This window comes from Oryctolagus cuniculus, chromosome 4 (assembly GCF_964237555.1).
Source record: "Oryctolagus cuniculus chromosome 4, mOryCun1.1, whole genome shotgun sequence".
NCBI classification, from domain to species: domain Eukaryota; kingdom Metazoa; phylum Chordata; class Mammalia; order Lagomorpha; family Leporidae; genus Oryctolagus; species Oryctolagus cuniculus.
Genome location: NC_091435.1, coordinates 160,418,637 through 160,444,476, shown reverse-complemented (window position 1 = coordinate 160,444,476; position 25,840 = coordinate 160,418,637). Strand labels below are relative to the sequence as shown.

The following is a 25,840-nucleotide window of genomic DNA, read 5'->3' as shown; positions in this document are numbered from 1 at the left end:
GCCGCAGCGCCGGCTAGTTATTTTTAATTTTAATACACTGTAATTTTTAATTTAATATACTGTAAAATCAGCATACAGCAGGCCCAGTCACCATGAAATTTTTTTTCCTTTTTCTAAGTGAGGGTTAAGTGTGGTCTTTAACTTGTGAAGTTTATTTTATCCTTGTGTTTTTTGTTCTGCTTATAGAACACAGTCTTTCAAACAGGATGATAATTTAAAGCAGATGTTCTTCTAAACTAATTTTTGCTCAAATCCAGCAATATAATAAAATGGAAAAAAAAATCCTGGGAAACACTGGTGAGACTTCAGGATAAAGAGTTTTATATTTTTCACAAGGAGTGTTAGTTCTCCCCTTTAAAAATGATTTGCTTGTTTATTTGCTTGAAAGGCAGAGTGACAGAGAGACAGACTGATGGATAAACAGGGAGCTCCCATATGCTGATGCCTTCAACAGCCTGAGCTGGGCCTGGCTGAAGCCAGGAACCAGCAGCTCCCTCCAGGGCTCCCATGGGGGTGGCAGGGGCTCAGGTACTTGGGCCATCATCTGCTGCCTCCAAGGCACATTAGCAGGAAGTTGGATCTGAAGTGAAGGTGAGACGTGATCTCAGGGAAGCGAAGGTCCCAGGGGATGGCTTACCCTACTGCACCACAACACCTGCCCCAGATCTCTCCTTTTTAGGGTACATTCTCGGGTGCCCTTTTGCCACTTAATTCTTTCTGTGTCTTTCATTTGTCCTTTCTGATTTCCCTGGTTTTGCTTTCTGCTGTGTATCCTGTGGTCTTTTCTGCTCAGCCCTCAGTTCTTGGTGGAAATGCCACTTTGTTAGAAAGTCTCCATGGCTATCCAATCTCAGTCAAGTCCTTCACCCACCAGCCTGGCTTGGACAGTCTCTCTTTCTTTTTCTCGAACTCCATTTCTGTATCCATGCATTCATCTAGCTATCTATTTACCTGGCTATACTTTTTCCCCAAACACACAATAGGTTTATTAACAAATGAGCAAAAATATCAAAGTGTTCCCTGGTATATTAGTAAGGATGTGTTTGTTGTATGTAAAAGACCATATTGCAAAAATTTTTTTTTGGACAGGCAGAGTTAGACAGTGAGAGAGAGAGAGACAGAGAGAAAGGTCCTCCTTTTTCCGTTGGTTCACCCCCCAAGTGGCCGCTATGGCCAGCGCGTGGCGGCCCGCGTGCTGCACCGATCCGAAGCCAGGAGCCAGGTGCCCCCTCCTGGTCTCCCATGCAGGTGCAGGGCCCAAGGACCTGGGCCATCCTCCATTGCACTCCCAAAATTCTTTACACTAAGACACATTGAACAGCTTTCCTTTGGAAAATCAGTTATACATTTCTAGTGCTTATTACTTTTCCACAGTTAAATCTCTTTTGTCATTTCATGTCTTACATTCCAAAGCCCACTCCTCATCACCTGCCTTGGCCTTTTCTTCAATCTCTCCAAATGGTATAACCAAACCACCCTTAAAATCCCTTCTCTAACTATGTTGCTTTTCCCTTAAGATCAGTTTTCAAAGTCATCATGCCTTGGGTGGAACTATTTTGTTTCTTTGTTTTATTTTTAATTGACACACACTAGCAGACCATAAGAACATGTGTGGGGCACAATGTGTTTTGATACATGTATGCATTATGCGGTGATAAGATCAGGGTCATTAACATAGGTGCCACCTCAAATATTGGTCATTTCTCTGTGATGAGAGCATTCAAAGTCTATCTCTCTATTGGAATATACTTATTTCTTTTTGGGGGGGGGGATATACTTTTAAATGTCTTTCTATCTCACTTGTTTCAAAATTTCAGAAAGGATGAGCTCAATTTACTTCGTCAGCCATGATCTTTCCAGAGCCTGGCACCTTGCCCTCAAGGAATGTTGGATGGGTGAAATAAAAGCTACCTACTCAAGGTACGTTGCCTGTCAGCACTACTGAGATCCCTGAAGCGTGGATCTTTCCCTTCTCTGTGATAAGGTGAGTGCACCCTGCCATGGTTGCTCCAGGTACAAACACCCTCTATTATCTGATCTCGGCCTAATTTTCCCTGTGCATGTGCATAAAATGGGAGTGAGCCCACGCCTGTCACTATGGGTCATAGTTTGGTCAAGACCAATTTACAACTCAAGTACACAACAGCCTTTGTGTTTGGCTCTGGGCCCCATCTCTGAAGCACTGTGGGAACACTTTGGCTAAAATTCCTGGTATGTGGGTGCAGGAGTTGTGGTGTAGTGGGTTAAGCCACTGCCTGCAGTGCCGGCATCCCATGTGAGCACTAGTTCTGGTCGCTCCCCTTTATATCCAGCTCCCTGCTAATGTGCCTGGGAAAGCAGCAAAAGAAACCCAAGTGCTTGGGCTCCCACCTGGGAGACCAGGGAGAAGATTCTGGCTTCTGGCTTTGCAGCCATCTGGGGAGTGAATCAACAAATAGAAGACCTCTCTCTCTCTCTCTCTCTCTCTCCCCCTCTCTCTCCCTCTCTCCCTCTCTCTCCCTCTCTCCCTCTTGCTCTGTAATTCTGCCTTGCAAATAAATAAAATAAATCTTTAAAAAAAATTCCTGGTGTGTGATGAGTCCCTTACACAGATCAAGGCACCAGAGATCACAAGGGGCCCCTTGAAGATTTTGCTCAATTCCAAGAGGAGAGTGAATGGAACCTGTGATTGTTTTCATTTAAACTTCTCCAGCCAGAAGTTTGGTGTGTGCCTCTAAGTATATCCCAGCAGCATGACACTGCAGATCCTCCCTTCAAGAGAAACAGCCTATGCTTTCCTGCCCTTAAATCTGGATTGAACATGTGACTTGCTTTGGCCAATAGAAGTTTAGCAATGTGACATAAGCAGAGACTGGAAAAGTGCTTGTGCCTTGGGGGCTTACTCTCTTGCTGGTCTCTGGACTTGGGTACCACCATGTGGAGAATCTTTGGCTACTCTGCTGGAAGACAAAGGCTATAATAAGAGCAAGGCTAATCCTTGCCGGCTGAGGGGCCCCAGACACACCAGTGTGCCAACCAGCAGACATGTAAGGGACATGATCATAGACTACCCAAACCCAAGTTAAGGGATTGCCTGGCTAGCCCACAGATCTATTAAATGCAATTCATGATTTCTGTTTTGCACTGCTAATGTTTGGGTGGCTTGTTAAGCAATTAAACCTAACTGATACAATCACAGACAGCACATTCCTATCTGACTGCTCAGGATGGCTACAAGTGGTGAGTTAGGCAGTGTTTGTGGAACTCATCCATCCCTTGAACTTGTTTAAGGTGCAAAAAGGGACTTTCTGATCCCAAGGATGGGAAGGTTGCATTTAGAGAACCAAGGGGCTAGAGAGTGATCAGAGGCTGCTCTATTGGATGACATGGCGATGAAAGGATTCTGATCATCAGAAATCTCAGCTATGCAATGATCAAGGAGGAGAGTTTTAGAGGGAGATCACAATATGTACAAAGGCCCTGAGGCAGAATTGAACTTGCTACATTGATAGTGTAGCAAAAATTAATTTTTCTAAGGGTCTTTGCTGTCATAGCAAGCCATGGTCTCTGTCACCCATCACAACATGAATTACGGGTGGCTGTCTTTCATAGGTTATGGCCTTAAGGGTCCACTGGGGCTCAGCTTTAGACTGAATTGTTTTTCTGATTAAATAAACATTAGAAACAGTAGAAAAACAGGAACTTGAAGAATCAAGAAGTTTGAATTAAAATTAGGGGCCAAAAGTCAAGAAGAGGAAGCTGTTCACCTATCATGGTTGCTTGTTGAGGTCTGCTAGTTTCAGTTCTGAACTTAGAAGTAAATGCAGGCTCCAAGTCCTTGCCTCTGGCTTACAGAAGAGCTGGTGATTTCGCAGGTCAGGGCACACTCCCTCTGTACTATACCTTCTGTATTATCTGATTAGTTCTTCATAATTTAATTTCATGAAGCCGGAAATACAGAAATCACATGTCCATGTTACAGTAAAGAAAACCGAGACTTGTTCTCCACATGACCATTCTTCTGTTAGGCAAACTGAGTATGCAGGCTCTAGAAATTACATTGTCAACAGTGACAGGGGATTGAGACCCAGCCGATAGGCATCCCAACACTGCCTCCCTTCAGGAGACATGGTCTCTGCTCCCTGCCTGCCTTTTAGGTATTTTTGTGCATTTTATTCTGGCCATGAATCGTGAAATGATGTGGCTTCACTCCTGAGAAAGATCATTTGTGAAAAGAATAGGAAAATTAAACTTTACTGATCAAGGCATTGTTGAACATTTTTTAAATGAGATTTTTGATAGTCTCCTTAGAAATTAAGATTTTTTTTCTCCATTTTGCAGATAGAAAGAAACATAGGGCTCAGGGAAATGAACTAGAGACAATAATGTGAATGACTCAACATTCTTTCTTGTTGCTGGTGTTTCCTCTAACCTCAGGAGCCACAAAGCCTTCTTTCAAATACTGCACTGAAGCTTGGAGGAAGAAGGAAGGAGTAGGCACACACTTGATGGGAGCGAGACACTTCCTGGTAGGGATACTCTCGAGTCAATCAACCCAACAGCTTGAATCAATAACACTTTTTATGGCCAGAGATAAAGAGGTTTAAAATCTGAACCTAGATGAAATGTTCTCCACTTAGAAATCTTGAATGCTCTCATGCAGAGTCCCACACTTCACTGTCATTTTTTAAATGTCATGAATGAGTGGAAGATGGAGCGGCAATCATTGAAAGGAATACCAGAAAAGAACATTTCATGATCTGAATGTACAGCTTCTCAGCTTCTCCAACCATCAACTAATTAAAAGCAAAAGTGATGGGAAATTCAATCTGTAGTTCACCCAGACAAGCAAATAAAAGCGTCCAGCTAGTAGATATATGCATCTAATGGGAAAAAATGCCTACAAATCATCAGGAAAAAAAGGAAAGCACTTTCATGTCTTCCCCAGAGAGCCTTCCATTGTGAATGGAACTTAAGTCCATTTCATTTTTACCCCATTCAGGGGACCAGATCTTGCTTTGAAATCATTAAATTCTTAAGTTCCTTCATTTAGTCAATGAATACAAAGATATTATTAGAAAGCATAGAGAGCACTCCTCAAAATGAAGACCTTTCTCTGATTGTTGAATGGAAATACAATTGCATGGACTCTTAGAACACAAGAGTGAGGAGGGGTTCACTTAGAGTGATCCCTTGTGTTTATTCATATGCGTGGGACGACCAGGAAAGAAATGACTAGGCCAAGGGCACTCTAGTAACTATGAGCCTGGTTCAGACCACGTTAGCTACAAATTCAATACTTGGAGATTTCCGGATGATTCTATTTTGTCCTGTGTTGGAGGAAAAAAAAAAAAGTTACCAGCATTCTAGATGCTTCATGTTAGAGAAACTTAAGAATTTTGCAGCAGTTAGCTTATGTCACAGGGAAACTACTCACAAAAAGCCCTAAGAATTGAGTCATTTCCTCCAAAAGGCCACTGCTAGAAGCTAGTCCTTGTTTATCAGCAAAAGGAATCTGTCTCCAGAAGACATCGCTTCTGCAAGTCTGAATTCAGCCATGTATTTAGGTTTGGGCTCATCTTTGCCAAAGATAGACAAGCCCCTCCTTCAGAGAACTGACATCCCACTCAATGACGTTGAAGGCTCACAGAGGGAAAGAGTTTGGCTGTCTTGCTTACTGTTCTGTCTTTAGCACCCAGAATAGCCTGCCTGGGTAGCAGGCAGTGTGCTGTTGGGAGTATTTGTAAGTATTTGTTGAGTAGTTAACTTGAAAATAAAAAAAGGTCCTTTCCCTTTCAGGATAAAAGTTGGGCTTTTGTCATTTTTCTAATTTTTCAAATCCTATGCATTCCTTATTTCCAAAATAACGAGAGATCACATTGATAAGCCAAGTAGTATGCGCCCGTGGCCTCTGCATAGCATTGGCCATCTAGGATTACAGACTTCCCTGTGAGATGGGTATGATAGTTGTGTCCATTTTTTTTTTCCAGATGAGGAAACTGAGGCTTAGAAGTTATGTCCCCAGATCACAGGAACAGAAAGGACGCAAAGCCGAAACTCATATCCTGCGTCAGCACCTTACCTGTGCTACCCAGCGGGGATGGCTTTGCTCTCAGCCTGCATAACTGAAAACCCGGGGCTTTCTTGCACCAGCTCTGGATTTGATTGTTTTTCCTAGCGTTGCAGTTACAGGCACTCAGAATGTGATTTTGCAGTTGTGTTTGTAGGCGCTCCCTATGAATATTTTGTGTCTTGCTTTGTAAGCCAAGGATGAGGGGAGTTTTATCCTAAAAGAGCAACACTGAGTGAAAATAGGAGCTGTTGCTAAGACCTGTGTTGCCCTCAAATTGAGAAGCTCACTTAAGCTGACAGAACAAGTAAATTCAAACTTATGACTGTTTCTGCACATCTGAATCATTCAGGAATTTTTTTTAAAAAAGATTTATTTATTTATTTGAAAGGCTGAAATACAGAGAGAGAAGGAGGGAGGTAAATAGAGAGATCTTCTGCTGCTGCTTCACTGCCCAAATGGCTGCAATGGCAGAAGCTGTGCCAGGCCAAAGCCAGTAGCCAGAAATTTCTTTCTGGTCTCCCACATAGGTGCAGAGACCCAAGCACTTGGGTCATGTTCTGCTGCTTTCCCAGACACATTAGCAGGAAGCCGGGTCAAAGTGGAGCAGTTGGGACTACCCATATAGGATGCTGGCACTGCAGGCAGAGGCTTAACCTTCCACGCCACAGCATTGGCCCCCATTCAGGAATTTTAAAGATCTCAAAATCGTCCATAATCATGATCATCATGTTATATGTGGTATCAGATCTAAACACATCCATCTTCTCCATGAAAATAAATAAGATTCACTTTATTCCATTCCTAAGCAGAAAGAGTATTTTAACTAAATTTTTAAAATTACATTTTGATTTTTATTTATATAAACATTACAAAAGAGAAGTAGAAGTTAACTTAATTGACATGTGTTGGGAAAATGTATGTGTCTTGATTCATTAGATTTCTTCAGTGACTGACAAATAATTAACGAAGTATTGAATTTTTTGTGCACTCATCATGAGCATAGGTCATTACAGTCCAGTAGCAATGACTGAGGTCATCTTAAAACTATCTCTGGGCCGGCGCCGCGGCTCACTAGGCTAATCCTCCGCCTAGCGGCGCCGGCACACCGGGTTCTAGTCCCGGTTGGGGCGCCGGATTCTGTCCCGGTTGCCCCTCTTCCAGGCCAGCTCTCTGCTGTGGCCAGGGAGTGCGGTGGAGGATGGCCCAGGTGCTTGGGCCCTGCACCCCATGGGAGACCAGGAAAAGCACCTGGCTCCTGGCTCCTGGCTCCTGCCATCGGACCAGCGCGGTGCGCCGGCCGCAGCGCGCCGGCCGCGGCGGCCACTGGAGGGTGAACCAACGGCAAAGGAAGACCTTTCTCTCTGTCTCTCTCTCTCACTGTCCACTCTGCCTGTCCAAAAAAAAAAAAAAAAAAAAAAAAAAAAAAAACCTATCTCTGAGGCTGGCGCCGCGGCTCACTAGGCCAATCCTGCGCCTTGTGGCGCCGGCACACTGGGTTCTAGTCCCGGTCGGGGCGCCGGATTCTGTCCCGGTTGTCCCTCTTCCAAGCCAGCTCTCTGCTGTGGCCAGGGAGTGCAGTGGAGCATGGCCCAAGTGCTTGGGCCCTGCACCCCATGGGAGACCAGGAGAAGCACCTGGCTCCTGCCATCGGATCAGCGCAGTGCGCCTGCCGCGGCGGCCATTGGAGGGTGAACCAACGGCAAAGGAAGACCTTTCTCTCTGTCTCTTTCTCTCACTGTCCACTCTGCCTGTCAATAAATAAAAAAAAATAAAAAAATTAAAAAAAAACTATCTCTGAAACAGGAGGAAGTTAAGTCTTCATTAGTAAATGCTATGGCGTTCCTACATTCCTTTCCCCCATTACATTTTTCTTGATGCACTGTAATACATGAGTATCTTCATTTTTACACAGGTTTTTAGTCTGTATCTTAGTTCTTAAGAAATGTTTTGCAGCAGCAATTAGATAATTGGTATATAGGCAATATTGATTTTCAATTCTAATTATTTTTTGCACTTTCATGTTGTGATACTGTATAATATTGACTCAAGTTAGGTTCTACCAGACTTTCACTATTCTGTTTGTGATCACTGTAAAAATGAACCAAAGTCAGAAGATGCTAATTGATCATCTTTGAGTTGCTCAGGACTGCGCTAACACCCCAGAGAACTTGCAGAGTCATTCAGAGATGATTTATGACCAGCAATTCCTCTCCTAAGCACATACGCAAGACAACCGAGAGCACATATCCACAAAAAGCATTGTTCAAGCATGTTCATAATGCTTTGTTTGTGATATTCTCAAACTAGTTCAAACCAGAAACCACTTACATGTCTATCAACTGGAAAATGAATAAACAAATTATGTTATATTTATATATGAAATGTCAAACAGAAATTAAAAATAGAACCACTTTCTGATCCACACAATAGTGTACAGTTATCTAAAAACATTACACTGAGTGAAAGCAGCCAGGTGTAAGAGAGAATACGTTGTATGATTCCAATTATTTAAAGTTCAAGCTCTCGGAAAGCTCATCAATGGTGACAGAATTCAAAACAGTGGTTACGTGCAGAAGGGGGTAATAATCGACAAAGAAAAAGTACAAATGTTTTACATTCTGGGAATATTTTCTGTCTTGTTCTGGGGATATACAAATATAAAAATTCATCAAACCAAACACTTAGAATTTGTCTCTCTTACTATATGTAAATAAGACATACCTAAAATATTATCACCCTGAACTTTTTTTTTAGCCCAATCTTCTGTTTAGGACCTATATTCATATTCATGTTTAATAAGCTCATACCTATCTCATTATTTTAGCTGTGTCTAGTTAAAGAAAAAAAATGATTCCTTTTTTAATATTTATTTATTTATTTATTTGAAAAGCAGAGTTACAGAGAGGCAGAGGCACAGGCACAGAGAGAGTCTTCCATCCGCTGGTTCACTCCTCAAATGGCCACAATAGCCAGAGCTGCACTGATCCTAAGCCAGGAGCCAGGAGCTTCTTCTGGGTCTCCCACACAGGTTCAGGGGCCCAAGTACCTGGGCCTTCTTCTATTGCTCTCCCAGGCCATTAACAGGAAGCTGGATTGGAAGCAGAGCAGCCAGGACTTGAACCACCTCACATATGGGATGCTGGCATCACAGACTGCAGCCTTACCTACATGCATGACTTTTTAAAAAGGCCTTTTCTTTCTCCCTTCTTCTCCCCCCTGCTCACCCCACCACTCCTTTTCTTCAGAGAGAGAAAGGAGAGAGAGAGGGAGAGAGAGAGAGCGAGAGAGAGAGCGTGTGCTTCCATTGGTTTGTATATTACCCGAATGCCTACAACAGCTGGTGCTGGATCAGGTGGAATACAGGAGCCAGATACTCAATCCAGGTCTCCCATGTGGGAGGCAGGGACCAACCACCTGAGCTATCACCCAATCATCCCAGGGTGCACATTAGCAGTGAGCTGGAATTGGGGGGTTAATTGGCACTCAAACCAGACACTCCTATATGGGAAGCAAGTGTCCCAAGCAGCATCTTAACTCTTAACACCAAATGCCTGCCTGGCCCTCTTCTGATTGGCCTGGGGCACAGCAGTCCCTTCAGCAAGGAGCTATGAAGATGACTCATGACTCCCAGAACATGCTCCCATTTTTCCAGCCTCATGCACTTGCCCTGCGATCTCTTTTAGTGCACACAGGTGATGTGATGATGATGATGGGATGGTTGAGGGTACACCCTCTGCCACAGCACCTGGGCCCGAGCCTGAGCAGGTTCTTGTGTCATCCTGTGTGTCAGCTTGCCCATCTAGGGAATGGAGTGCAAAACAATACTTTGAGTTCTTTGAAAACTATGTGGAGGATTCAGGACAGTACCCAAATCCTGTTTAGCCATGTTATACAGGTAGGAGCCATGAGTTGCTAGGCCTGATCATGCCAAAATGTCTACTGCACTTCAACATACTCTAGGCTTCTACTACAGCAAAGGATCAAGTTTGTTCCCCAAGGCCAGGTTCATGGTCACTAAAGCTGTGCACATGGAGCCTGGCTAGGGGACTGGCACTGAGTTCAATATCCTATTATCATCAGATTGAAATTCCTAATAATTTTATGTTTGAACTTCTACCTTGTAAGTGAAGTCTGATGGGGCAGTGGCACATGTATTTGAACATGGGATGTACATATCACATGCATGTCCACAGCAATTTTTCACTGCTACACTCACAGACAGCACTCACAAGCACTGAATTCCATTGGACCCACAAACTGCAGGACTTCAGGAAACTCATGGGGGGCTACGAAGTAAGCAGGTTACAACACATGCCTTCTGCTCCAAACGGAACTTTGTTTGAACGAAGAAGGCAACAACCATGTCCTTTCTTATTCACATTACCTCCCTGTGTTAACTAATCACTTACTATGAAAATGATGACATAGAAGGAAAAGGAAAAATGGAGTAACCTACATGTAATTCCTTTTCCTTGCAATTCGTCCTCACTCGTCAGTAAGCCAATGAGTGGTGGTAGAATGGGCAGGTATGAAGAAGGGCAGTTTCATGTCATGTTTCCACTGCTCTGGTAGAACAAAACACATATGTATATGTGAGCTACAAAATACAGATAATATAATTTCGTTAATTTCACATGTGAGTCCAATGCTCTTATATTTGCACTGAAAATTGACACTGCAAAATACTAAGATGACCTAAAATTTCAGGTTTGTTTCCCCTTACTTAGAAGGACATTTAACAACAAATAAAAAAAATCCTGACAATTCCAAAGACAGAACATGGAAAAAGGAGACAGCTTTACATTTTGTACCTTTGGTGCCATTTTTCCCAGCTTCTTCAGTAAAGAGCTCTCAATTTTCATTTTGTATCGGTCCTGCAAATAACACAGCCAGCTCTGCCTTTCCCTCTCACTGGCTTCTATCAAAATTTCCACCTAGTGACCTTATGTAGAAAATCCTCCCTGGAAGCCTCTCATTCTTCCAGCTCTATCTTGGCCTCCTTGATAGCTCTCACGTAGAGGTATATACTGTTGACCCTCTAGATTTGCAGATGTCCCATCCTTAGAGTCAACCAACCACAAGACAAAAAGATTGGGAACAAAACTTGCATCTGTACTGAACATGTACAGAAAATTTTCTCATCATAATTTCCCCCAAAATACAGTATAATAATGATTTTCATAGCATTTACAGTACATTAGGTGTTCTAAGGAATCCAGAAAAAGATGACTTGATATATAGGGAAGGATGTGTTTGGGTTATATGCAAATGCCAAGCCATTTTGTAGGAGGGACTTGAGCACCTGCGGATACGGATACTGTTGGGGGAAGGAGTCCTGGAACCAATCCCTTCTGATACTGAGAGGTGACTGTATTCATACCTTTCTCACTGAACCCTTACCCTTGAACTCCCTTTGAACCTGTCATCTTCCCTAAGAGTCTGTCATTTCTAAAGGGCTGTGAAGATCATATCTTCCCATCCAGCTCTTATGGACCACAATCCCTGGGGCCCTCAGAGAAAAATTAAGTTCTAGGAACCAACAATAAAGAGACAGAATCAGAATCTCCAGGGCTAAGCCATTTGGCTGCACAGCCAGCTGCAGAGGGATGCAGCCATCTAATGCATGAAAGAATACCCATGGTTCTGTCTCAGAATGGTACCCCCGAGAGTCCACACACGCTTTCACAAATCTGGTCCACCCTTGATGGACGGCTTCAAATGACATCTCTTTCAGGGAACCCTTCCTTGATTTTTCTTTCTCTCCCACCTCCATCTCTCTCCCTCTGTCTTCAAGTCCCTTGCCATCTAACAATTATCTTTCACACAGGCTAAATTCTAACTTGAATTTTACTTCTCTGATTAAACTCTGGTAACACCGAGGGCACAGCAGGGCATGATCTAGGCTTAGCTGACCTAGGTACAAAATAGAAGGACATGCCAAAAAATTCAGTAAGTAATGGAAAGTTTTTTAAAAATCAAAAATAATGCAATAATCACCTATAATATACAATATCTGAAAATTTAAATAGGGCTCAGACCTTGTACCTCCAGCCACACTCACCATGGACTAATTTCAGCCCTTTGGATCCTGTGGTTCATTTTCCTACACCAGTGGCTGCTGAATGAATGAATCTATGAATGAACTGCTTCCTTGAACTGAATCATCAGCTTGAAATTTATAGAACCTGGTGAAATGTGATCACGAGTCCTGAAAACAGCCATGGCGTGCCCTCTCAGGGAGCTGCCTGGCGACACAGACCCACATGCTCCGAAATTTGGATAATAAATTCTGCTTTCATTCAGGTCCTCATGGCATCCTCCTGCAGGGTCCTGGCTTATGAAAATGAGTGTCCTGTTTTGTTGTTAACCCTTTACCAACAGGCCAATCTGAGGGTCAGTTCCAATGGAATCCTAGCAGTTCCTGTTGCTTCAATGACAGTGCATTAAATAATATTGTTAAATAATATTTTACAGCCACAGTCTCATAGATTGTTTGAATGCCGGGTTGTTTCGTTAATGCCTGAATCGACTCAGAAGTTTCCAGGAAAATGAGATGAAAAGAACAATTCTGTTTCCAACGAAGGGAAGCAACAGTTTTTTTAGCAAAAGAAAAAAAAAAAAAAAGCTCCAAGTTAAACCCAGGAAGAGAACCAGCAGACTTTAGGGCCTGTCTCCAAGGAGGCCTTGCGTGACCACTTCTCTCCCTCCTTTCAAGGTTTGCAGAAGACCACAAAGCACCGTGGTCCCTGCAAGGCAGGAAGATCCTGCTGGTTCACGGTCACGGCCCACCTGCCCCGGGCCTCTTCCTCCTCGGCCACAGCTTTTCCACCCACCGTTAGCCACCAGGGGGCCGCCTTTTTGGAAGAAGTGGTGTAGCCTGCACAGCTTCCCTCCTAATCAACCGAAAACACCCCGGGGCAGCTTTGGAGCAAAGCCCAGCAAACTTCTCTGCCTAGGAGAATCGTGGCGCTCGCCAGTCCTGGGGTGCCGCCTTATTCTGGGCTCTCTGGAAGAACCCAAGGAGCACTGGATCCGGGGAGCCCGATAAGAAAGGCTGCTTTCCGTAGCGGGAGAGCCTGGGGGGGTTGCAGCCTGCTTCCCAGCTCCTGCGCGTGCAGGAGGCGGCGAGAGTTCACCGCTGTGGTTGTGCCCTGCGGTCTGCAGGGTCGGCGGCAGCCTCCGGCCCCTTTCCCTGGGATGCTCAGGGGACGCTGGACCCAAACAACACGTGTCCCCGGCCGGAGATCTAGAACGCTCCCCGGACGGTGGAAGCTACAAACCGCCGTGGCTCTATGACACTGTGCCACACGAATAAGCGTGTATACGGAGTTACGAGGTCGGGGTTGTGTCAATATTGTCTAAGAAAACAAACGTGCTCAGCCGCCCAAAGGGGCTGTCGCCGCCGCAGCTTCCCACCGCCCCCATTTCAGGAGCCTGGGTGCGCAGTACGGCTCCAGGTCTGGCCGTTCACGTCGCGAGCCGCCTGCGTCCTCCCAAGCCGCCCCCCGCCCACTCGGGCCCTCAGGACTGGAGGTGGGTGGCCCCCGTTCTCCGGGGACAGAACTCGCCCAGAAGCCTCACTCGGTTTTGTCTTCCGGGTTTGCTGCGTACGTTGACAGGGCAGAGCCGAATTCCCGGGCCGTCCCGCCAGGGACCTGCGGAGGGACCCGGCCCCGAACACACCTCTCCCCAGCGTGTGCGCAGCAGGGACGAAGGGCGTCCCCTGTCCGGGCCGGCCGGACACGTTCCAAACTTCCATTCTCCGGGTGGTGGTGCAAAGAGAACCGCCAGACGGCCTGCCGGGCGGGCGGGCGGGCGGCCCCAGGAGGAGCCAGAGCGCCGCGCTGTCCTGACACGCGCGCGCCACAAGTGGTTCGGGGGCGCGGGAGGCAGCGGTGCGGCGGCACGGGCCGCGCTGTCAGCCGTGCCCCGGAAGGTCGCCCCCCGCGAGCCCGTGCCACCCGCTCCCCGTTCCCTCCACGTCTCCAACTGGAGGAATGACGCCCAAATGCGCACCTCCGCGCGCACGCAGTCGGGTGGGTGGACGCGAGGCCACCCAACCCATGGCGACGTCACTACCCCTGGGAGGGCACGCCGGAGGCGGGGGTGCGGGGGGGGGCGCCGCACCTGGGAAAGCAGGTGCGGAGGCGGCAGACCCTGGGGTGGCGGGGGCGCAGGGCCCGGGGTCCGGGTGCGCAAAACAGGCGCGGTGAGCATGGGGCAGCTCTGGCCTCGGAAAGGCGAGGGGAGTGGGGGGGCGGGGAGCATCGGTCCTGGCCCGGTGGCCCGGGGCGGCGGCGGCAGCGGCGGGGTGCGCGGCCAGGAGGCCATTTCCTCACTGCGCCCCTGGTGGAGCCCGGTTTGCCTGCTCTTGGCCGCCGCCGCCGCCGCGTGAACCGGACAGCCGGGAGGACGGGAGGGGAATCCAGGTCACCGGTTCGCAGATCCGGCGCGGAGCAGCCGCCCCGGGCCCGGAGTAAGGCAGCGCCGCCGCCGCGAAGCGGGCCGGGGCGGGCCGGGCGCGCGCGCGGGGGGCTCGGAGAGGCGGAGACTCGGGCATCCCGGCCGCACTCGCTCGCTACGCCTATAAAAGTGGAGTGGCCGGGGAGGGCCGGCGCGGCCCTGGCTGCGGCCGCCTCTCGTCGCCCGGGGAGTTGACATTTTGTAGGAGTCGCGCGACGCCCCGTCGCCGGCGCTGCCCGGGACCCCGCCGCCGGGAGGAGGGGGCGGAGGAGGGTGGAGACTGCGGGGCTTGGCCAAGGAAGGCGCACATCCTCGGGCGGGCGGCCGTGACGCGGCGGGGATTAACTTTGCATGAATAATGTGAGTGCGCTGGGAGAGGAGACCTTCTGCTCCCGGGCTCGGGCAAACGCCCGCAGGCTGCCTCCCCGGGCAGGGGCGCTCGACCCCACCGGCTCCACGGCACCGGTAATTGGGCGAGAGGAGCGCGCGGAGGCGGCGGCAGGGGTCGGGGCGGCGGCTGAGGGGCGACAGTTGCAGCTGTCCGGAGGGCCGGCGGGGGTGGTGACGGGCGTTGCGGGAGCCTGAAGGGCGGGCGCGCGCACGGGCGGGCGGGCGGGCGGCGGGGTGTCAGCCGCCCTCGCTACCTGCTCCGCGGGGCTGCGGCGCCCGGGTCTGGAGAAGGCGCCCCCCGGGCTCGCGTCGGGCAGCTCGCGGTGGCGGGGGCGGCCAGGGAAGCCGCGGCGTGGGCAGCGGCGGGCCGGGGTGGCCGGAGCCCCCTAGGATAGCAGCCGCTCTGTGCCTGCGACCCAAGCCCAGTTGTTGACAGGCTCCTTGTGAAATGGAGTTTGGCATCCTCAGCGCCGAGCGCAGTGGAAGTTTCCATGAGGAGGAAGTTGTAGGACGCGGGGCTTCGGAAAAGGTTGGCAGGCTCGGGGGTGGGGTGGGGGGGCAGTTTAAAGGGACTGTGAGTCTGCAGCTACCCTCGTGCGCCCGACCCTTCCCTCCTGGCCGGGCATTCGGGGTTTGGAAGCAGAAGGATCCCGAAGGCTGGCGTGCGCTGCCGCGGGTGCCTGGCGACTCCACTCCCTCCGCCCCCTCACGCACACACAGCGGCGGCGGCTTGGGCAGCCACCCGGGGCGGGCGCCTCTTCCTCCGGGTGGCCTCCGGGTGGTCGTGCCGGCTGTGCGCCCCCCAGCCTTCAGGGACGGGCTCGCCACGGGGGAGCTTGCGTTTCGTCCTCGCGAGCTGCCGCTGTCATTTTTGTTGGAGGACTTCCCAATGACCATTGTGAGATTATTCGTAGTGCTAATTTTAAGCCTTCTGATTTGTTCCACGGAGGAGGAAACGCGAAGGGTGGTTGTTGTTATTATTAATGAAAGGTTAAAAAAGCATGCGATTTCCGCCAAACGCGAGATTTTTAAAAGAAGAGTCTAGAAGCATAACAACTGGTAAAGTGAGTCGGAGGAGGAAGAGAGCGGTTACCTGAAAAGCCAGGTTCAGACTGCCATCCTGCCCTCTCCACGCACGTCTAGATCCATCAGTAAACACATTGGAAATCAATTCTTCCACTTAGCAGGTCTTTGGTCTGAGGTAGGCGTGAGATTCACTTTTTAAAGACCTGTTCTGTAGTTGAAGAAGTGAGGCATACCTTGCAGTGTGTTGGTATCAGAGAACAGCAGTTTTTATCATGGCAAATATATTATTAGGTCGCGTACACCTGTTGGGCCATATTTTCATTCATGATTTGGCCTTAGTTGAGTATGCTTATGTACGCTGTAACAGTATGTTACATGCATTGCACTGCAAAAGGATAAAAATCGCATTTCGGTCAAAATGTTCTGTGATTCATTCTGAGTATTCGTGGTGACTGATTTGCTCCCCAGTTCACTGCTGCTTAATTATTTCTAATTTTGAAAGAAGTCAGACGCTAGAAAGCATTCATGAGAAAGGTGGTTCAGTGCAAAGTATTTTGAACAGTGCATGTTTTCGTGCCGTTTTGATGGACTCTAACAGAAAATCAGTACTAATTGATGTGTGTGGGGTATTCTCTGTGAAGGCATTGGTGAACAAACCCCCATTTATTATTTGTGCGTGTTAAACAGATACTGTCAGGATCTTATTTTCATTTAATTTCAAGGGCTTACTATATATTGGAAGTGGAACCATCTGCTAGTAAATACAATTTGTCCTTGTTTCATAAGGAGCCAAAGTAGATGAATATAACTACAGAACTGCTTTTGATTTTTTTAAGGAAGCAATTTCTGTTGGCATTACAATGCAAACCCATAATCCCAATGACATTGGAACATTCTTTCATAAACTTAGGCTACAAAGGGAAATAAATATTTCATTTTCCCCTTTAACTGCTTTGTAGTGAATTCTGCTGTAATTTGGTGATGGGTTAAGACGTTCCTTTTAGTTCAGTCTATTTGAGTGAGGATGATTTTCTAAAACCTCCTTAAGATGAGAGAAGGCTGTGGATTCCATTTCCTTTCTGGGATTTTTGCAATCCTTTGCAGCATGGGGTGTGTGGAACTACCAATGGGTTGCATGTTTCTTTTTATAGTAAGCTCATCCTTTTGATGGAAATCAGAGTCAAGGTGATTGGTTTCTTTCGCTCTTTCTCATTTTAGTGTAAAACAATATGTCACCTTCTTAGAAAGCTCTTTCATGACCACCTGAGCAAAGGGAGGCGCTTACTCCCTTTCAGCTATTTGGTTGCTTCCTTCTTTTTCCTGCTTGGATCTTATTTGGGATCTGAATTGTTCGTTTCCACTGATACTTGTTGATTACCTGTCTGCCTTCCCTAGAATATAGAACCCAGGAGAATAGAGGTCATGGTGCCTCATGCTTGATTTTCCAGCATATAGAATAGTAGTTGGCACAGAGTAGGTGCTGGGTAAATCCTTGTTGAATAAATTAATTGTTGCACCCAAGTATCATTGTGTTCCCCCAAATGTCTGACGAAGCTTCCCAAGTGGGCGCCAACTGGGCAGCCAAGATCTGTGCTGTATGTGCATAGAGTTCACTCTTTGCTTATTTTTCTCTCTTTTTCTTTGAGACAAAAGCTGGCCCTCCATTCTGTGCCGTGACAATGCAGTCATTTCTGTGAGTTTCTCCCGAGAGCTCGTGCCTTCAGCACTCGGAAATCCTCAGGAGCAGAGTGTGCCTTGCTTGTTACCTAGAGTCTCTGACGGCACCATCCTCCAGCTCCCTGAATTTCAGCAGAATCATGAGTTCCAGAGGCACTGTCAAGGCTAAGAGTGATTCCAGGGACCAAACATCACTGGGTGATAGCATTATCTTCTCACTCAGCAGGCCTTGGCAGTGTCTCTGGCCTTGGCAGCCCTACGGGGACCATGAGTGTGTGGTGGCATGGTTTGATCTGCAGTAGTGGTTGATGGGGAAGGGGCACAAAGGGACAGTCAGGACCCTGCAGAAGAGAAGTAGCCCTTGGCGATAGATCTGGAGATAGCCTGGTAATTACTACATGCTGTAGTTAGATCAGCCAACTTTTCCCCTTGTCGCTTTCACATTTTCATAAAAATATTCTGAACCAGGTGGTTGTGGGAAATATTGCATTATCTGAGTTTTCAAGTGGCCAGGACATGATACTCAAGGGGTCATCTTCAAATTAATTATTAATGGAAATTCTTGCCAATTGGGAATAAAGGAAATGACCGTGATGATTATGATCATTTGTTTTTATTTATTGAGTATCAACTTTCAGAAATGTGTCTGAGTAAATGCATAATAAGAATCTCACAAAATGAGAGAGAGAAAGAACAAAGTCTTGCAGAAGCTGGAAGATGATCTAAAATCCTAAGTGTTTGCTGCTTTAGAATATTTAATTTGGCTCTGAGCTTCTTGGTAGGCAAGTTAACAGGAAAAAAAGAGGGGAGACTGGAGATGAAAGTTGCAAAGACAGACCAGATAACAATAGAGTGCTTACCATGGCACCTGCAACTAGTATACACTCAGGTACCATAGACAACACGTGAGCTTCACTTCTACAGAAAGTGCGGTAAAGCCATTTGTATGGTCACGTCTTTCACCAGTTTTCAAGAGGAAAACGTGTCCAGAAGGCATAACGGTAAAAGGGAACCCAGCATGCAAGTTAGGCTCTGGGGGCCCAACCTGGGATGGTTCAGTGGTGGAGGTGCTGGCCATAGTCCCCAGTGCAGAAACAGAGCTCAGAAAACCTAGAGGAATGAATGGGCAGCAATTCCTTTTTAAGCTAACTTTCTCGAATATCCAGTGTCTGAGAGCAATCTGAGAAGACAGGGCATCCCAGCGCTTGAAGATGGCTCGATGACCATAAACCTTTCAGAACGAGCCGCCCTGATGCTTTGCGCTTCTGTCTGTGTGGCCCTTCTCCTCCTACAGAGCAGTCAGTTTCAATTTCTGCTGCCACCTCTATGGTGTGGTGAGGGGCTGTGTGTGGGTTTGTCTATCCTTGATTCCCCAGGGCCCAGTTAAGAGCTGAGCGCTGGAGCATAGATCAAACACTTGGAGGAATGGATGGAAGGTGGTGTGGGGAGGGCCGGTGCTCCTCTTTCCCTTCTGTGAGGGTATTAAGTGTCATCTTCTGACTTGGTTTTGTCCAAAGTGAATGTTTGCTGCCTGGATTGCATCATATGTCCAGATCACAGCTGACTGTTTTGCTAGAAGGGCTTGTTCTGGTGTCAGAGCTGGTTGAGCAATGCATGGCAAGTTAACCCCTTGCTTTATTTAAAGTTGTTGACTCTTTGCTTGTCACTCCTCTTTCAGCCTTCATATGTCTGTGCACCTACTGTGTGCCTGGTCCTGCTAGGCGTCTGACAGTTCAGCGTGCAGCCCAGTGACCCATGAGAGGATGTGCATGTGTTATAATAAATAATCATCCATTGTGATGAAATGTATAGCCCATTAGAATTTCTCATATGACCCCAAATGAAATAAAAGTTGTTTTATCCCTGAGGAGGGAGCTGTTTTGTGGTTTCTGCAGCCTGTGTGTATTAGTGCAATTCCAGCGGGATTCACCCAGGATTCTCTTGTGTCAAAGTGGCGTGGGCTGAATGTATTAGGCCGGTAAGTTTCTGCAGGAGGATGCTCACTCTGCCCTTTAAGTTCCCAAACTTGTTAGTCAATTATGTCACTTAAGCAAGTGGCGGGCAGGCTCCAAATCACTGAGTCACAAGTAATGCATTTCCATAGCCTCCTCTCAGGAGTCTGGCCAACTGACAGCTGGAATAGTGATCCACGTTCAATGCTAATGTTCTCTGGTCTCTCCTGTCCTAATTTCTGGGGACTTCGGAGACTTTCTGTACTGGCAGCTCTTCTTGTGCAGTACTATTTTTATTGAGTGAGAAACGGAGCTCTGCTGTGAACTTAGGTATCTCTTCCAAGTAGCAATTCCGGGGAGCCTGGAATTAGAACCCAGGAACCTTGACTGCTGGTCCAGGAAGTCACGCTGGAGCCTTCCCATCATGACGGTCAGACCTCCCAACATGCAGCTCCCAGAAGGTGCTTCATCACGGTGTTCACCCTCTTGCACACTCTGTGGATCTGCTCTTAACAAGCCAGAATATCTGGTTTGAGGCTTCTGCCAGAAAATATAACCTTGAACTGTCTGCTGGGCGACAATTACCAAAAATTAAATGACATTTGCATGAAAGTGTTTGAAGAACAGGAAATCAAAAGACAAATTCATGGCCCAGCTTGTCAGGATGAGGAGGGTTCTGGCTAACATGTTTGAGCTCTGCTTTATTTATTTTTCCTTGTCTGTGTATTTTGATGTTTCCTAATCCTGCTTTTAAAAGAAATTCATATTTTACTCTTTATCATTGTGCACGCATGTATAAGTATATAGGTATTATATGTGTGTGTGCTCTAAGAGTAGACAATAGATGAGGCACCTGTAGTAATTAGGAAAGGATAGATCTGCAGTTACTCAGTCAACTTGCTAGTTCCAAAAGAAGGCCTTCAGGGAATTTTGGCTTCCCTTCTGTGATCAAGAATTTAGGGATTTATCAGAAAGTCATGTATGATGAGTTGATTGATGCAAAAGCATGACCAACCAAAGGCACGCACATTGACAGCGCATGTGTCTTCTTTCTCCATGAATGTCCTGTGCTTATTTGACTCCTGGGGGACCCAGGAATGTTAGTGCTGGGGAGAGTTGAGATGGCAGTCGTGGTTCTGTCATAGTATTTGTGACATTTGGAACTTCTTGAGGATTCTGCTGCTCTCGGCATATGGTGCTTCTCCCTGACTTTGTGGGGTAGACTTTCTCCCTGACCCTGGCTTTTCCCAGATGTCAGTGAGGCCTACACAGAGCAAGCGGCTAGAAAATGATGTTCTGTGATTACGATCGTGACATTTCCCCGGCTTGGTCCTCTTTCTCATGTTTTTCTCCCATATACGTAAATGTGTCACCAGCGTGCATGTCTGTGCATGCGGAGTCTGTCTCTGTGACAAATGTGTGTCAGGTTCGCACATACAGTGAGAAAGGCACACAGGCCTCTGCCTTCTGCTGTGCTTCCATTCCCAGCTTCCAGATGGTGATGAAACATGGCACAGGTGAGCTGGTGTCCCAAGCCTCTAGTCTCGTTTCCAGTCCCTTCTACTTACTCCTGAATACGTGGGCAGATCCTCATTTAATCGACTTTGTTTTTATTTACTACTTTCTTTTTTACTTTATGATCAATTACTTTTGGGAAACCTTGAGTTGAACAACATAATGCAGAAATTTTCAGAGCTGTTTTTTATACTAGTGTGTGTTGTCCAAGGCAGTGGTGAGGGAGGAGGTAGAAAAGCTTGTTTGATTGCCTATTTTTGAGTGTGTGTGTGTATCTGTGTGTGTGTGTGTGTCTGTGCGTGCAATGTGTGAGTGTGTTAAACCTCCAGGGGCTGAAGTTCAGTACAAGAGATCTTTAGGAACAGTTCACTCTATTACACTTGCAAGTTAGCCTCCTCCATTTTGACCTCTTACTACATTTTATACCAAGTGACAAATCAAAGGAACAGCATCGTGCTCCACAGCAGAAGTGTTTTGCTTTTTTTCACAGAAAAAAAAAATCCAGCAGTTGTGTACAACACAGGTCAATACATTGTTGAAGAGTTCTGGGATGATGTAAAAAATCTTGCTACAATTCCGGTTGCTTTAAAAATATTGAAAGCATGATCTATATCTTTCCTCATGTCTGATGTTTTTGTGTACTGATGTGCCTCGACTTACGATGGGGTCATGCCCGATCAAACCCATCGTAAGTTGAAAATGTGAGTGTAAAGTGCTTGCTGCACAGCACCGCTTGGCCGCGCGGGGCGCTGCAGAGCGCCGGGGGTTCCCCGTCCTGACCGCCGGGCTGACGGCGAGCTGCTCTCCGCTCCCGCCCACCTGGCCGCAGAGGATCACACGCCCGTCAGAAGTCCTGGAAAAGATCAAAATCCCGCATCTGAAGTCTAGTTTCCACTGAATACGCATCTCCTTCCCGGAGAAAGCATGAGTGAACCATTCTAAGTCAGGGACCATCTTGGTTGAGTTACATGAGCTGGAGACTAGCTTATTTGTGCTGTGGAGGTGTTTGCCTTTTTTCGGTTTCTCCGAAGTGTGATTTCTGATCCCACTAACTGAAGATAGAGAAAATGGGTTTAGTTCTAACTTCCAGCAGCAATAGGGGACATATAATATTGTTTACTCTTACATTATTTACTTCAAAAAATAAGGAAGAAGAAGAAACCAGGGGAACTTTCTACAGAATATCTTTCTTTAAAAAAAAAAAAAGGTTTTATTTTTACTTATTTGAAAGGCAGAGTTACACAGAGCGAGAGGGAGAGACAGAGTCAGAGAGAGATCTTCCATCTGCTGGTTGATTCCCCTAATGGCCGCACTGGCTGAGGCTGGGCCAGACCAAAGCCAGGAGCCAGGAGCTTCTTCTGGGTCTCCCACGTGGGTTCAGGAACTTTGGCCATTTTCTGCAGTCTCCCAGGCACACCAGCAGGTATTTGGTTCAGAAGTGGAGCAGCTGGGTCTCCAACCAGCGCCCATATGGGATGACTGTGTCACAGGCTGCAGCCTAATGCCCTATGTCACAACTCTGGCTTCAGAATATCTTTTCTTAAGGTTAATTTAAGTTAATAGCCTAGGTAGATGGTGAATCTATCAATTTATTCTGTGGCACAGTAGTTAGACAAAATTTGAAAAATGTCTCCTTGTGGCCTTGGGCACCTGGCTTATTAATGTAACCTCAGACTTTGTGCACCAATAAACACAAGATGTTGAGAAGGTGGAAATACGATCTTGAGTGGACTCCACATGCATGTTTTCTATTCATTTTATATAGGTGTTCAGATTTCTGTATTGGAGTTGCCACACACATACACACACAAAAATGAGCCTTAAAATAAATAAACTTTGTTTTTCTCCCGAAGTCCATCCTTCCATTCATCCTAAATGCACTGGACACCTAACAGGTGCCAGGAACGATGGTATGTACAAGACATCATGTGAACATTTAAAACTCCTTGCCGTAGAGATGCTCGTAGTCTCCTGGGGTGATCTGCGGGGAGTGATTCAGTGTACAGCAGTGATTCTCAGCAAGAGGTACTAGTAGCATTTGGGACAATTTCTTCCGCACCTCTGAGTCATCAGCCTTTTGAGCCAGATAACTCTTTGCGGCAAGAGGACTATCCTGTGTATCATAGGATGTTTAGCAACACCGCTGGCTTCTGCCCACTGGATGCTGCTAGATCCAGTAGCTTTCACTCACCCAACGATGTCTCCAGGGATTATCAAATGTTTGCTGGGAGGCAAAATCGCCTCATTGCGAACCACTGATGCAGATGTTAAGAACCAGGGCTACGTAGTCAGAATGTGTGCATTCACATCCTGGCGTCACCTGGCTTCCTTGAGTGTGGTTAGATCCCTTATCCATTATAAGTGAAGATCAAATGGAATAATGTAGTGCTTGACCCACAGTTAAGTGTTCCTAAATATTAGCTCTTCGTAGTGGTGACAGTACCAATAGTTCAACAGGAAATTGCAATTTGATTGATGAGTTCAGTGATGTGGGAAGCAGAGTGTCCACTGGGGACATCATCACAGGTGGGGAGGGTTCTAGGCAGAAGGAACATGATGCACAAACAGAAAATGGTGTGTGGGTTGGGGGAAGGGAAGGGGCCTCGCACAGAGCTCGGTCTGACTGGTATGCAAAGGACAGTAAATGAGGCTATTGGAACCAGATGGTGAGGATTGTTCTGACTACAATCAGGAAGATGGACTTTGTCCTGACAGCGTGAGGAGGCTGAAGCATGTTCAGAAAATCAGATTTGTATCTTAGAGGAGTCTTTGGGGGAAGGTCTTGAGTGAGACGGAGACTGGAGGTGCCAAGCCAAGTTAGGGACCCTGGGAAAACTTGCCTGAGAGATGTGAGCTGCTGGGGCTGAGACAGTTCCAGGTCTGTCTGTGGGAAAAGATTTTACTTCCTCCAACATGTGGCAAAAGTTCTCTAATTTCATTCTAATAATGAATATTTTTAGCAGGTTAGCTCTACATTTGAGGGAATTTCAAGTTTCATTTGCAAATAGATTACACGATAGATTCTCTTAAAAGTGTTTTCAGAGTTAGTTTAACTTAAAGACCACCTCACAGCCTTTCCATGGTTAAATATAACTCCAAGGGTATGTCCGACATTCAACTTACATCCCTACAGTTCCCCTGCCCAACAGAAACATAATTCTGCATGCCTGCATTAAAATAACTTTGACATTGTTGTGTTTCATCATTTAGGATTACATATTGATTTTCTACCTGATGGAGATTTTACTTCTATAGTGATTAAGAGGAGAGATAAGTGAAGAGAATGAATGAGACAATGGTATATGGAAATACCACCGAAATGAAAGTATTTTGAACAAATTTCATTGCTCATCTGAGCTTTAACTTCCTTAGTCATACAGTGGTAATTATAAATGAATTAGATAATCTCAAAGTTATCTTTAGCCAAAGAATGCCAAACACTTTCTGTAATAGATCATGTAGTAAATATTTTCAGCTTTTCAGGACACAACTGTCTTTGTTGAAACCACTCAAGTGTGCTATTGTAGTATGAAGGCAGTGTAGACAATCTGTAAACAAATGGGCATAGCTGTGTACCAATAAAACTTTATTTATGAAAGCAGGTGGTAGACTGTAGTTTGCTCATCCCCACCAGGCCAGCGCTGTTCAACAGAAATATGTCAACCAAACATACAGTCTAAAGTCTTCTAGCAACCACATTATAAATAAGTAAAAGGCAGCCAGTAAGTTTCAACACCATATTTTATTTTACTTGATATCTTCAAAATATTACTGCATTGGATCAGTATAGAATAATAGTAGTATATTAATCATTAGTTATTAATACAATGTTTGTTCCCCTTTAAAAAAAAAAGTAAATGCCTTAATTGAGATGCCGAGAGCAGAGGCCCGAGCTAGTTCTTGGTATGTTGACAGAGGTATTGCAGCTATTTTCCTGGAATAGTTTTAAGAGCTTTAGACTATTTAAATGACTCATTACATAATATCTTGACTAAAGAATTTTCCTAGTATTTATTCTAGTGTTTATCCTATAATAGTTTACTACCATGGAGCACCTTGTCTTTTAGTCAAAAAGGATGTTCACGTGTTTTGTTCCCAAATTATAAATGTGCTTTATCAAATATTTAGCCAAGTCTATAGAAAGGTTTCCTCTGAAAGGAAACCTGAGAGAGGCATGGGTAATAGAGGGTGCTGCAAAGAACAGGCCCTCACCTTCTAACTGCACATTTTACCTCTCTGAAACCTTATCACTTAACTTTTACTAAAATGCCTTATTCTGAGAAGTAAGGGGACACAAAGTGCACTTGCAATCCGGGTTACTAAGAAGTCAGACTGTCCAAGGAAAAGAAGTATCGTGCCTGGGACAAGAAAAAATGAGAAGTTCCTTGCCTTTACATGGGCCTGGATAAGACTATGTTCTACGCTACAAGTCTATATTTATAAAATGTTTTGAAATGTTTTGGAGAACATTTAAACTTGCAGTATTAGGAAGTTAATCCTGACATGGCACTTAGACACAAAATTCGGGTAATTATTGGTATTGTTCAATAAGGAACAAGCAGTGTTCTCAATTCCCAATTTGTTTCTGGTCCACAATTGGAGTGTCTGGGGCTCAAGGAATCCCACAGCGTGGGCTCCTGGGATGTCCTGTGTTAATTTCCTATCACAGAGCAAGCAGAATAAAAAACCCATCCCCATATTGGCCTAGTGATTGCAGGGGGGTATGAGGCTGGGTGTCCTGGGTCCTGGATTAGTTGAGAGCCTG

General features: G+C 46.2%; 2 protein-coding genes across 15 annotated transcripts in view; one reads left to right on the top strand and one right to left on the bottom strand.

Annotated features, from left to right (window-relative positions):
- Positions 1–8,907: 8,907 nt before the first annotated feature.
- Positions 8,908–14,516, bottom strand: LOC138849401 (WAS/WASL-interacting protein family member 3-like). 5 transcript variants are annotated; one of them, XR_011388225.1, is made up of 3 exons: positions 12,114–12,248; positions 10,509–10,617; positions 8,908–9,851 (listed from the first exon to the last, which is right to left on the bottom strand). XR_011388225.1 is itself a non-coding variant. In XM_070072873.1 (3 exons), exons 1-2 carry the CDS (start codon positions 14,381–14,383, stop codon positions 10,597–10,599), a joined length of 771 nt encoding a protein of 256 aa, XP_069928974.1. In that variant the 5' UTR covers positions 14,384–14,516; the 3' UTR covers positions 8,908–9,851; positions 10,509–10,596. The 5 variants fall into 5 exon arrangements, 4 of the variants coding, with proteins under 4 accessions (XP_069928974.1, XP_069928975.1, XP_069928977.1 ...); XM_070072873.1 differs by lacking the exon at positions 12,114–12,248 and adding an exon at positions 13,634–14,516; XM_070072874.1 differs by lacking the exon at positions 12,114–12,248 and adding an exon at positions 13,634–14,516 and having other exon boundaries at positions 8,908–9,140.
- The window catches only part of THRB (thyroid hormone receptor beta), a 401,819-nt gene continuing 389,494 nt past the window's right edge, over positions 13,516–25,840 (top strand). For 2 of the 10 annotated variants that reach the window (XM_070072869.1, XM_070072870.1), the window contains exon 1: positions 14,390–14,528. The gene's annotated coding sequence lies outside the window, so the exon portion shown is untranslated. Of the gene's footprint in view, positions 13,586–14,172; positions 14,262–14,389; positions 14,981–15,168; positions 15,435–25,840 lie in introns of those variants that run through there. The other 8 variants (XM_070072863.1, XM_070072868.1, XM_017346748.3 and 5 more) reach the window with 7 other exon arrangements.